Genomic DNA, 12,394 nt, shown 5'->3' on the forward strand with positions numbered 1-12,394 from the left:
TGAGGGAGGGAGGGAAGAGAGTGAGGGAGGGAAGAGGGTGAGGGAGGGAAGAGAGTGAGGGACGGAAGAGAGTGAGGGAGGGTGAGGGGGGGAAGAGGGTGAGCTTGAATTGGTTGAAGATGGCAAAAAAAAATTGGAGATGGTTTGTTAAAGAAGAATGGTAGAAAGCATAAGCAGAGTGAGTCGTAAGCCGGATCGAAGACAGGTGGAGAAATGGAAGTGATTAGTGTGAATTATAGGAGGCCGGTGTGGTGAACTTCTCTGAGCCCGAGGCTAGATGGTCAGAATAAAGATGAGTCTGTGATGGTAGGAGTCATATAATGATGGTCAGGATAAAGATGAGTCTGTGATGGTAGGAGTGATATAATGATGGTCAGGATAAAGATGAGTCTGTGATGGTAGGAGTGATATAATGATGGTCAGGATAAAGATGAGTCTGTGATGGTAGGAGTGATATAATGATGGTCAGGATAAAGATGAGTCTGTGATGGTAGGAGTGATATAATGATGGTCAGGATAAAGATGAGTCTGTGATGGTAGGAGTGATATAATGATGGTCAGGATAAAGATGAGTCTGTGACGGTAGGAGTGATATAATGATGGTCAGGGTAAAGATGAGTCTGTGATGGTAGGAGTGATATAATGATGGTCAGGATAAAGATGAGTCTGTGATGGTAGGAGTGATATAATGATGGTCAGGATAAAGATGAGTCTGTGATGGTAGGAGTGACATAATGATGGTCAGGATAAAGATGAGTATGTGATGGTAGGAGTGATATAATGATGGTCAGGATAAAGATGAGTCTGTGATGGTAGGAGTGATATAATGATGGTCAGGATAAAGATGAGTCTGTGATGGTAGGAGTGATATAATGATGGTCAGGGTAAAGATGAGTCTGTGATGGTAGGAGTGATATAATAATGGTCAGGATAAAGATGAGTCTGTGATGGTAGGAGTGATATAATGATGGTCAGGGTAAAGATGAGTCTGTGATGGTAGGAGTGATATAATGATGGTCAGGGTAAAGATGAGTCTGTGATGGTAGGAGTGATATAATGATGGTCAGGATAAAGATGAGTCTGTGATGGTAGGAGTGATATAATGATGGTCAGGGTAAAGATGAGTCTGTGATGGTAGGAGTGATATAATGATGGTCAGGGTAAAGATGAGTCTGTGATGGTAGGAGTGATATAATGATGGTCAGGGTAAAGATGAGTCTGTGATGGTAGGAGTGATATAATGATGGTCAGGATAAAGATGAGTCTGTGATGGTAGGAGTGAAATGTTTGAAGAAAGTGGACCCCTGTCTTTTGGCTGATCCATATGTGGTTTCAGAGAACTTCAAACATCTGCTATCTGAGCAGCTAACCAATCGCTACAGCTGTACATAGTCTATCGGTAAATTGCCCACCCATTTTTACCTACCTCATCCCCATACTGTTTTTATTTATTTACTTTTCTGCTCTTTTGCACACCAACATCTCTACCTGTACATGACCATCTGATCATTTATCACTCCAGTGTTAATCTGCAAAATTGTAATTATTCGCCTACCTCCTCATGCCTTTTGCACACAATGTATATAGACTCCCCCTTTTTTTTCTACTGTGCTATTGACTTGTTAATTGTTTACTCCATGTGTAACTCTGTGTTGTCTGTTCACACTGCTATGATTTATCTTAGCCAGGTTGTAGTTGCAAATGAGAACTTGTTCTCAACTAGCCTACCTGGTTAAATAAAGGTGAATTTAAAAAAAATAAAAATAATAATCATATCAGCCCAGTGGCACAATATATGCATTTATGGTTAGATAAGAGTCGCCATCATATGCATTGGCCTGTACAGAGAATTAAGTCAAAACCACTAGTCCAAATCCCCATCTCCATCCATGGCTTTAGGAAAGGGCAGATTTAGCAAAAAAAAAAAAAAATGTTTTGCTTTGGATGTGATTTGATAGGGGGGGCGTTTTGCTGCGCTAGGACAACACACAGTTTATATAAAAAACAATGTATCAAGGAAGGCAAAACGCTTGCTGACATTAATCAATCAACTGCTACGGCGGCAACATGTCATACTCGTTTGGTCCAAACAGCATCAGATACATGGACTACACATACTGAGACAGAGGGGCACTGTTTCCCTCGCTCTGATGATTTCTCCGGTGAGACTCAGCCACTTAAGAATTTAATGGAAATTATGAAAACACAGAGAGAAATTATTTTATAATTGTTGAACATTTTTGGGTCAAATATTTAGGGAAGCCTGACATCCCTTGGCATATATGAAAATACACCACAGCTGAGGCAGATGGGTTGAAGGGGAAGGATACTGAGAGGATTCGTGTGAGTATGGATGCCAACCGCCATCGAAGAAGAGGAAGAAGAGCGCTTGGTGGAACCAATGTCACGCATGGTGCTATGACCGGGGAGGTGTTTCACTCTAGTACGGCTCGACTTGTTTATTTCCGTTGCAGAAAGGAAGTAGCTCGTTGGGTCTTGTGGAGGTGACCGAATGGCAGATTTATTCTGTCAATCTTGAATCAGTTCTCTCCCAGAGTCGTAGGAAACACCGATTATTTTATTTTCATTGTGAAAAAAATACCGTTAGCACCATGGGAGCTCACCTCGCGCGGCGGTATATCACCGAGACGGAGACCGAGCCTGACCCTGCGAAACCGTTTGGCTTTGACCCCGAATTCGGATTCGGCGAGAGGAAAGAGAGAGGTGTGTATTATTGAGACTGTTTTGGTCTGATCGTGTGACCGTACAGGAGTATGCTTGCAAAGTGTCTGCTGGTGGACTCATGTCACTCGGTAAAGTCCGCTAGCAAGCTAACTACAACTAGTAGTGGCTAGCTAACGTTACCCAAATTTGGCTAGCATGATATGTTCCCTATTAAATATAACTTGAGTATTTCACCCCCTTTCCATTCGTGTAAAGTGTTTATATTTTAATTAATAAAACTGTCAGTTCAGACAGCAAAATGGTTGTGAACAGATATTCCCCGTCCTGTCAAATTCAGTCATACATGGTGCATCTCAATAATCCAATGTTTAACTCTCCTCGTCTCCTTTCCTTACTCTGTGAAAGAGTAGTTGCTTGCCAACAGTACACGCGTTCCTTGCATACATATAATGCATTACGGAACATGCAAGGCTACACTTATACACATCTCAGGAAAAAGCCTACTCCTTTCTTTGTTGACAATTTTAATTTTGTGTGTGTCCCCACTAGTAGAGATGATGGCTCCCCGCCTGGTAGAGATGGTGTAACATGTTATCTTGTCCCCCTGGTAGAGATGGTGTAACATGTTATCTTGTCCCCCTGGTAGAGATGGTGGCCTCCTCCATTAAACCCTGGTGTAACATGTTATCTTGTCCCCCTGGCTGAGATGGTGGCCTCCCCCATTAACCCCTGGTGTAACATGTTATCTTGTCCCCCTGGTAGAGATGGTGGCCTCCCCCATTAACCACTGGTGTAACATGTTATCTTGCCCCCTGGTAGAGATGGTGGCCTCCCCCATTAAACCCTGGTGTAACATGTTATCTTGTCTCCCTGGTAGAGATGGTGTCCTCCCCCATTAACCCCTGGTGTAACATGTTATCTTGTCCCCCTGGTAGAGATGGTGTAACATGTTATCTTGTCCCCCTGGTAGAGATGGTGTAACATGTTATCTTGTCCCCCTGGTAGAGATGGTGTAACATTGTATTTTGTCCCCCTGGTAGAGATGGTGGCCTCCCAGGCCCAGATGAACCTGGCCCAGGTCCCTGTACTCCAGAGGGACTACTGCGCCCACCACCTCATCAAGCTCATGAAGTGTAAGAGGGACAACTGGCCCAACTTCCTGGCCTGTAAACACGAGAGACACGACTGGGACTACTGCGAGCACCAGGAGTAGGTATCTGCCTGGTTCTAGGTGTAGGTATCTGTCTGGTTCTAGGAGTAGGTATCTGTCTGGTTCTAGGAGTAGGTATCTGTCTGGTTCTAGGAGTAGGTATCTGCCTGGTTCTAGGTGCAGGTATCTGCCTGGTTCTAGGTGCAGGTATCTGCCTGGTTCTAGGTGCAGGTATCTGCCTGGTTCTAGGTGTAGGTATCTGCCTGGTTCTAGGTGCAGGTATCTGCCTGGTTCTAGGTGTAGGTCGAGGTTTAGCAGCACATGGAGTTTGTTTCCTGGACACACTTTATGGTTGCATCCCAGCCAGGGTTTTGAGTTTAAATCCCACTGGGGTCATGTCCAATGTTCCCTGTTTAAATCCCACTGGGGTCATGTCCAATGTTCCCTGTTTAAATCCCACTGGGGTCATGTCCAATGTTCCCTGTTTAAATCCCACTGGGGTCATGTCCAATGTTCCCTGTTTAAATCCCACTGGGGTCATGTCCAATGTTCCCTGTTTAAATCCCACTGGGGTTATGTCCAATGTTCCCTGTTTAAATCCAACTGGGGTCATGTCCAATGTTCCCTGTTTAAATCCCACTGGGGTCATGTCCAATGTTCCCTGTTTAAATCCCACTGGGGTCATGTCCAATGTTCCCTGTTTAAATCCCACTGGGGTTATGTCCAATGTTCCCTGTTTAAATCCCACTGGGGGCATGTCCAATGTTCCTTGTTTAAATCGCATTGGGGTCATGTCCAATGTTCCCTGTTTAAATCCCACTGGGGTTATGTCCAATGTTCCCTGTTTAAATCCCACTGGGGTTATGTCCAATGTTCCCTGTTTAAATCCCACTGGGGGCATGTCCAATGTTCCTTGTTTAAATCGCATTGGGGTCATGTCCAATGTTCCCTGTTTAAATCCCACTGAGCAAGTCAGGTCTTGTGAGCAGAAACTTGAACTTTCTGTGCTTCCGGTGTGTTTACAGTGAACACTGAGGCTGTACCATAGGCTGTACCATCAGTTTTAGACTGTAACCAATAGGCAGTACCATCAGTTTTAGACTGTAACCAATAGGCAGTACCATCAGTTTTAGACAGTAACCAATAGGTTGTACCATCAGTTTTAGACTGTAACCAATAGGCAGTACCATCAGTTTTAGACAGTAACCAATAGGTTGTACCATCAGTTTTAGACAGTAGCCAATAGGTTGCACCATCAGTTTTAGACAGTAGCCAATAGGTTGTACTATCAGTTTTAGACAGTAACCAATAGGTTGCACCATCCGTTTTAGACAGTAACCAATAGGCTGTACTATCAGTTTTAGACAGTAGCCAATAGGTTGCACCATCAGTTTTAGACAGTAGCCAATAGGTTGTACCATCAGTTTTAGACAGTAACCAATAGGCTGTACCATCAGTTTTAGACAGTAACCAATAGGCTGTACCATCAGTTTTTAGACAGTAACCAATAGGCTGTACCATCAGTTTTAGCCAATAGGCTATTTGGCATAATGTACTCCTATCAGAGTGGCCTACCAATAGAGAAAATCCCAGAACATGTTCACATGTAAATAGCCTTTGATTTCTATAATGTGACCTATAGGTGGGGTTCAATGCAGGCCTACAGTAACCTATAGGTGGGGTTCAATACAGGCCTACAGTAACCTATAGGTGGAGTTCAATGCAGGCCTACTGTAACCTATAGGTGGGGTTCAATGCAGGCCTACAGTAACCTATAGGTGGGGTTCAATGCAGGCCTACAGTAACCTATAGGTGGGGTTCAATGCAGGCCTACAGTAACCTATAGGTGGAGTTCAATGCAGGCCTACTGTAACCTATAGGTGGGGTTCAATGCAGGCCTACAGTAACCTATAGGTGGAGTTCAATGCAGGCCTACAGTAACCTATAGGTGGGGTTCAATGCAGGCCTACATTCCATGAGACTGGCTCTGCCTACAACAAAATCAGACTCAATCTTGCAAAGTTAAGATTTGTTTGGTTGCATTGAAAAGGGTCTGATAAGTTGATCTATATAGTGCAAACTAATGGGTGTGAAGTCCAATCTCTTGAGTCTGTGCAGGCTGGCATTTCTTCTGCTCTGCTGTCCTGGAGGTGGTGAGTGGCCGCGCACAGCTTAGAGGGAACAGGAAGTTGACTTGACAGTGGTCATGTGGCTTTCGATTAAAGTACAAAATGGCATGTATTGTTATCAAAGAGAGTTGATGCGTGTGTCTGATGGTCACACATGAGTTGTCAGACTTGTAGTAGTACTGCCATCTGAGGTCCCCCCCCATCAAATCCACTTGAACGCCCCTCTCTTCTCTGTGTGTGTGTTTGTGTGTAGCTACGTGATGCGTATGAAGGAGTATGAGCGGGAGCGACGGCTGCAGATGAGGAAGAAGAGGGTGGAGGAAGCCCAGGCAGCTTGAGCATCATCATCATGACCTCTAACCCCTCTGTGTACATACCTGCTGCTCTCCACAATAAAGAGCTCCACGACTCTAGCCATCTGTCTCTTTGTTTGTTTCCTGGTACGTTACGAGCCTGGGAACCAACGTGGAGAGACCGACCCCAATTTGTCCAATAGAAATGCTTGTTTTTGTTGAATACACCCCAGGTAGCAGGAGGGGTGTGCATCAGAGCAGGGTCTGAGCCAGCTATCCGACAGTGGGGTTGTCGACAATGCAGTTTTTAAAATGCGATGTTCCCGTGTTTGTAGTAGAGATCTCATTCACGGTGAACATGTCGGCTCTATCGGAAAATTGCCTTTAAAAGCGGCATTGTCAACAACCTGCGATCTAACATTTAGGCCTGGATTCAATCAGATCACGTGTCAACCAGCGTTGGCCGGATCCACATAGCTGATGTTTCCACGGTGTTGGAGGTGTAGCTGCAGTAGGAGCTGACGAATCAGAGAGGCTGCTTTTGACAAACCCCTTATCTGTGCTGCGTTAGAGCCTACTACGCTCTGTTTTGAACTTCTATCAGGGTCAGGAATAATGACTCTGTCAAATTATGTTTGGCTAATGTATGTTTTCATTTGAATGGGGGATTTCTGCCTACCAAGTCTAATTCAAGTGTTTGAACTTTAACACGGCTGAATGGGATTTTGTCTTATCCAATGGCCTTGTCCGTGAGAACCGGTCTGCACGGAGCTGCTTGGGGATTTGACCGCTCTAACGCAGTTCCACCTCTGACACCGCCCAGACATCAGCTGTCACCAGTTAATGCTGATCTGAGTGAATCAAGATTAGTTTGTTTCATAATCACTAGTCCTGCCTGTGCTACGTTCAACGGGGTGAAAAGCTAGTCCAGGGCTGATTAGAACTACTGCTCTAGGATCAGGTTAGCCTTTTATTTCATAATGATAAGAGGGGAGCTGATCCAAGATCATATGGACATGTCATCCTGAATGACCAGACAAATTGCACATCTTTCCCTCTACAATCTAGATCCATCAACTGATTGAATAGAATCAATTTAGTTTCGCATTCTGTCCCTATCACAGGCTGGGTTTAGACAGGCAGCCCAATTCTGATTTCTCACTCATTTGTGATTTGAGCAATCAGATCTGAGATTGGTCAAAAGACCAATTTGTGGGGTGGGATCACAATTGGTCTGCCTGTGTAAACGCAGCCTTAGATGTGTTCTATTGTATCATATGGCCCTCATCTCCAGTGTGGTAACAGTGGTGTGTATTAGTCTCCAGTCTAGTAACAGTAGTCTAGATAAGATGGTTTTTAAACTGAATGTCTTCTAATGAAAGTTCCAACAGAACGACCAAAAGCTCATGGTTTATTTCCCCATTTCTGATCAAAGACTTTGGTATTGTTATACTTCTTCACATGAGTAAAAAAACAAAACTAAAGTAACCCAGAGCAGATAGACCTACACCTTGTTATATACTGGTCGCATCCCAAATGGCTCCCTAGCCCCTATGTAGTGCACTACTTTTGACCAGAGGGCCCTGTAGTAGTGTACCATTTGAGACACCAGACTGTCAGTCAGGTTATTAAACACGCATAAGAAAAATAACAATAGCCAATCACGTGGGTTGAGGAGCGTTGTTAGGCAGAAACTTCTGTGTGGGAAAGCATAGTATAAGACAGTCTCCTCAATGTTTTTTTTTTGGGGGGGGTAAGTGTTATTAATTGGAGGATAGGGGCGGTAATCAAGGGGGCAGGGTTCTCAGTCCAGTGTAGGTTTGGGTTGGCCTCCAGTCTTCTCTAGAGGACGAAGGGGAGGATGGGCGAGCGAAGGGGAGGGTTCTCATTCCAGGTCAGTCCAGTGTAGGTTTGGGTGGGTCTCCAGTCTTCTCTAGAGGACGAAGGGGAGGATGGGCGAGCGAAGGGGAGGGTAGTCCCGGAACTCTTTCAGGTAGCTGCGGTGCTTCCCCTTGGCCCACACCGTCATCTGGATGAAGCCCACCGCCGTGAAGAACGCCACCGGCAGACACTGAGTCATCAGGGTGAAGCCGAACCACGAGCCCAGCTACAGGAGAGATGGTGTTACACACATACTTTTATATGTCACACACACACACTACATAGGAGAAAGAGAACAATGGTGTCACACACACACACACACACATCATAATGTGGATGTTGAATAAGGCAGCCCCTCGCACCTCTGATTCAGAGGGGTTGGGTTAAATGTGGAAGACATTTAGTTATATAACTGACCAGGTATCCAAACCCGTTTCCTATTCACAAAAATTTCACTGCAAACTTCTGCCACTAGGTGGCCATGAGCCTAACTACTACAGTGAGAGGCAGAGGGCAGCGTCACCCTGGACTAAATACAGGGTGATGTCGCCCCTAGACGTTGATCTTTGCATTTTCCACACTAATGGTTAAGATTGGTGGAGGGGAAGCTGATCCTAGATCTGTGGTTAGAGCGTTGGACTAGTAACCGGAAGGTTGCAAGTTCAAACCCCCCGAGCTGACAAGGTACAAATCTGTCGTTCTGCCCCTGAACAGGCAGTTAACCCACTGTTCCTAGGCCGTCATTGAAAATAAGAATTTGTTCTTAACTGACTTGCCTAGTTAAATAAAGGTAAAATAAATAAATAAATAAAATAAGACTCACCTCATAGGTGTAGTTGGGACAGGAGACCAGCAGGAAGATCCAGGTGAAGGGGTTCTTAGTGGGGTAGGGGATCTTCCTGGTCTTAGATCCTGATGGAGACAGACAGAGGGAGAGAGATTATTGTGGGCTACTGTTTTGTAGCACACAGAGAAAACAGTGCATGTTGAAGTGATTGATGTGTTCTAATGTTTGCATATTCAATAGGGGTGTGTACCTGGTGGGCGGAGGTTCCGCAGGGCGATATGGATGGAGAAGTTACCAACCTGACAGAACTGAGAAGATAGCATCTACTAAATAACCATTTACTATGATATTGTTCTATTACTATAGTATACAGGATGAGTACATTATAGTAGAGTATAGAACAGTAGAGTCTTACCAGAAAGATTACGAGGGCAATCCTGACCTGCTGCTCACCATAGATTGCTGAAAAGACAAGGGTCGTTAATATAGTAGCGTACTCACTAGGGGTGGTTAATATAGTAGCGTACTCACTAGGTGGTGTATATAGTGGGTGGTTAATATAGTAGTGTACTCAGTAGGTGGTGGTTAATATAGTAGCGTACTCACTAGGTGGTGTATATAGTGGGTGGTTAATATAGTAGCGTACTCACTAGGTGGTGTAAATAGAGGGTGGTTAATATAGTAGCGTACTCACTAGGTGGTGTATATAGTGGGTGGTTAATATAGAGGGTGGTTAATATAGTAGTGTACTCAGTAGGTGGTGGTTAATATAGTAGCGTACTCAGTAGGTGATGGTTAATATAGTAGCGTACTCACTAGGTGGTGTAAATAGAGGGTGGTTAATATAGTAGCGTACTCACTAGGTGGTGTATATAGTGGGTGGTTAATATAGTAGCGTACTCACTAGGTGGTGTATATAGAGGGAGGTTAATATAGTAGCGTACTCACTAGGTGGTGTATATAGAGGGTGGTTAATATAGTAGCATACTCACTAGGTGGTGTATATAGTGGGTGGTTAATATAGTAGCGTACTCACTAGGGGGTGGTTAATATAGTAGCGTACTCACTAGGTGGTGTATATAGTGGGTGGTTAATATAGTAGCGTACTCACTAGGGGGTGGTGAATATAGTAGTGTACTCACTAGGTGGTGTATATAGTGGGTGGTTAATATAGTAGCGGACTCACTAGGGGGTGGTTAATATAGTAGCGTACTCACTAGGTGGTGTATATAGTGGGTGGTTAATATAGTAGCGTACTCACTAGTGGGTGGTTAATATAGTAGCGTACTCACTAGGTGGTGTATATAGAGGGTGGTTAATATAGTAGCATACTCACTAGGTGGTGGTTAATATAGTAGCGTACTCACTAGGGGGTGGTTAATATAGTAGCGTACTCACTAGGTGGTGTATATAGTGGGTGGTTAATATAGTAGCGTACTCACTAGGGGGTGGTGAATATAGTAGTGTACTCACTAGGTGGTGTATATAGTGGGTGGTTAATATAGTAGCGTACTCACTAGGGGGTGGTTAATATAGTAGCGTACTCACTAGGTGGTGTATATAGTGGGTGGTTAATATAGTAGCGTACTCACTAGTGGGTGGTTAATATAGTAGCGTACTCACTAGGTGGTGTATATAGAGGGTGGTTAATATAGTAGCATACTCACTAGGTGGTGGTTAATATAGTAGCGTACTCACTAGGGGGTGGTTAATATAGTAGCGTACTCACTAGGTGGTGTATATAGTGGGTGGTTAATATAGTAGCGTACTCACTAGGTGGTGTATATAGTGGGTGGTTAATATAGTAGCGTACTCACTAGGTGGTGGTTAATATAGTAGCGTACTCAGTTGGGGGTGGTTAATATAGTAGCATACTCACTAGGTGATGTATATAGAGGGTGGTTAATATAGTAGCGTACTCACTAGGTGGCGGTGTATATAGAGGGTGGTTAATATAGTAGCGTACTCACTAGGTGGTGTATATAGAGGGTGGTTAATATAGTAGCATACTCACTAGGTAGTGGTTAATATAGTAGCATACTCACTAGGGGGTGGTGTATATAGTGGGTGGTTAATATAGTAGCGTACTCACTAGGTGGTGTATATAGAGGGTGGTTAATATAGTAGCGTACTCCCTAGGGGGTGGTGTATATAGTGGGTGGTTAATATAGTAGCGTACTCACTAGGTGGTGTATATAGAGGGTGGTTAATATAGTACCATACTCACTAGGTGGTGTATATAGAGGGTGGTTAATATAGTAGCGTACTCACTAGGTGGTGTATATAGAGGGTGGTTAATATAGTAGCGTACTCACTAGGTGGTGTATATAGAGGGTGGTTAATATAGTAGCGTACTCACTAGGTGGTGTATATAGAGGGTGGTTAATATAGTAGCATACTCACTAGGTGGTGTATATAGAGGGTGGTTAATATAGTAGCGTACTCACTAGGTGGTGTATATAGAGGGTGGTTAATATAGTAGCATACTCACTAGGTGGTGTATATAGAGGGTGGTTAATATAGTAGCGTACTCACTAGGTGGTGTATATAGTGGGTGGTTAATATAGTAGCGTACTCACTAGATGGTGTATATAGAGGGTGGTTAATATAGTAGCGAACTCACTAGGTGGTGGTGTATATAGAGGGTGGTTAATATAGTAGCGTACTCACTAGGTGGTGGTGTATATAGAGGGTGGTTAATATAGTAGCATACTCACTAGGTAGTGGTTAATATAGTAGCATACTCACTAGGTGTTGTATATAGTGGGTGGTTAATATAGTAGCGTACTCACTAGGGGGTGGTTAATATAGTAGTGTACTAACTAGGGGGTGGTTAATATAGTAGCGTACTCACTAGGTGGTGTATATAGAGGGTGGTTAATATAGTAGCATACTCACTAGGGGGTGGTTAATATAGTAGCGTACTCACTAGGGGGTGGTTAATATAGTAGCGTACTAACTAGGGGGTGGTTAATATAGTAGCGTACTCACTAGGTGGTGTATATAGAGGGTGGTTAATATAGTAGCATACTCACTAGGGGGTGTATATAGAGGGTGGTTAATATAGTAGCGTACTCACTAGGTGGTGTATATAGAGGGTGGTTAATATAGTAGCGTACTCACTAGGTGGTGTATATAGAGGGTGGTTAATATAGTAGCGTACTCACTAGGTGGTGTATATAGAGGGTGGTTAATATAGTAGCATACTCACTAGGTGGTGTATATAGAGGGTGGTTAATATAGTAGCGTACTCACTAGGTGGTGTATATAGTGGGTGGTTAATATAGTAGCGTACTCACTAGATGGTGTATATAGAGGGTGGTTAATATAGTAGCGAACTCACTAGGTGGTGGTGTATATAGAGGGTGGTTAATATAGTAGCGTACTCACTAGGTGGTGGTGTATATAGAGGGTGGTTAATATAGTAGCATACTCACTAGGTAGTGGTTAATATAGTAGCATACTCACT

At 43.8% G+C, this 12,394-nt stretch overlaps 2 protein-coding genes across 4 annotated transcripts in view; one reads left to right on the plus strand and one right to left on the minus strand.

Moving 5' to 3' along the window:
* The first annotated feature begins 2,470 nt into the window (after positions 1–2,470).
* On the plus strand, positions 2,471–6,376 carry ndufb7 (NADH:ubiquinone oxidoreductase subunit B7). Its single transcript, NM_001165058.1, is given in 3 exon segments — positions 2,471–2,724; positions 3,726–3,894; positions 6,218–6,376. Coding segments are annotated over 3 exon segments (366 nt in total). The 5' UTR covers positions 2,471–2,612; the 3' UTR covers positions 6,303–6,376.
* A 1,275-nt stretch (positions 6,377–7,651) lies between these two features.
* The window catches only part of tecrb (trans-2,3-enoyl-CoA reductase b), a 37,031-nt gene continuing 32,288 nt past the window's right edge, over positions 7,652–12,394 (minus strand). For all 3 annotated transcript variants that reach the window (XM_090195214.1, XM_036948973.2, XM_036948971.2), the window contains 4 exons: positions 9,341–9,387; positions 9,176–9,233; positions 8,962–9,050; positions 7,652–8,364 (listed from right to left, as the gene is read on the minus strand). In XM_090195214.1, the coding sequence (XP_090051340.1) occupies positions 8,191–8,364; positions 8,962–9,050; positions 9,176–9,233; positions 9,341–9,387 (368 nt within the window). In that variant the 3' untranslated portion in view covers positions 7,652–8,190. The remainder of the gene's footprint in view (positions 8,365–8,961; positions 9,051–9,175; positions 9,234–9,340; positions 9,388–12,394) is intronic.

The sequence above is a fragment of the Oncorhynchus mykiss genome, chromosome 13 (genome assembly GCF_057628025.1).
Source record: "Oncorhynchus mykiss isolate SJ-2025 chromosome 13, ASM5762802v1, whole genome shotgun sequence".
Classification (NCBI taxonomy): Eukaryota; Metazoa; Chordata; class Actinopteri; order Salmoniformes; family Salmonidae; genus Oncorhynchus; species Oncorhynchus mykiss.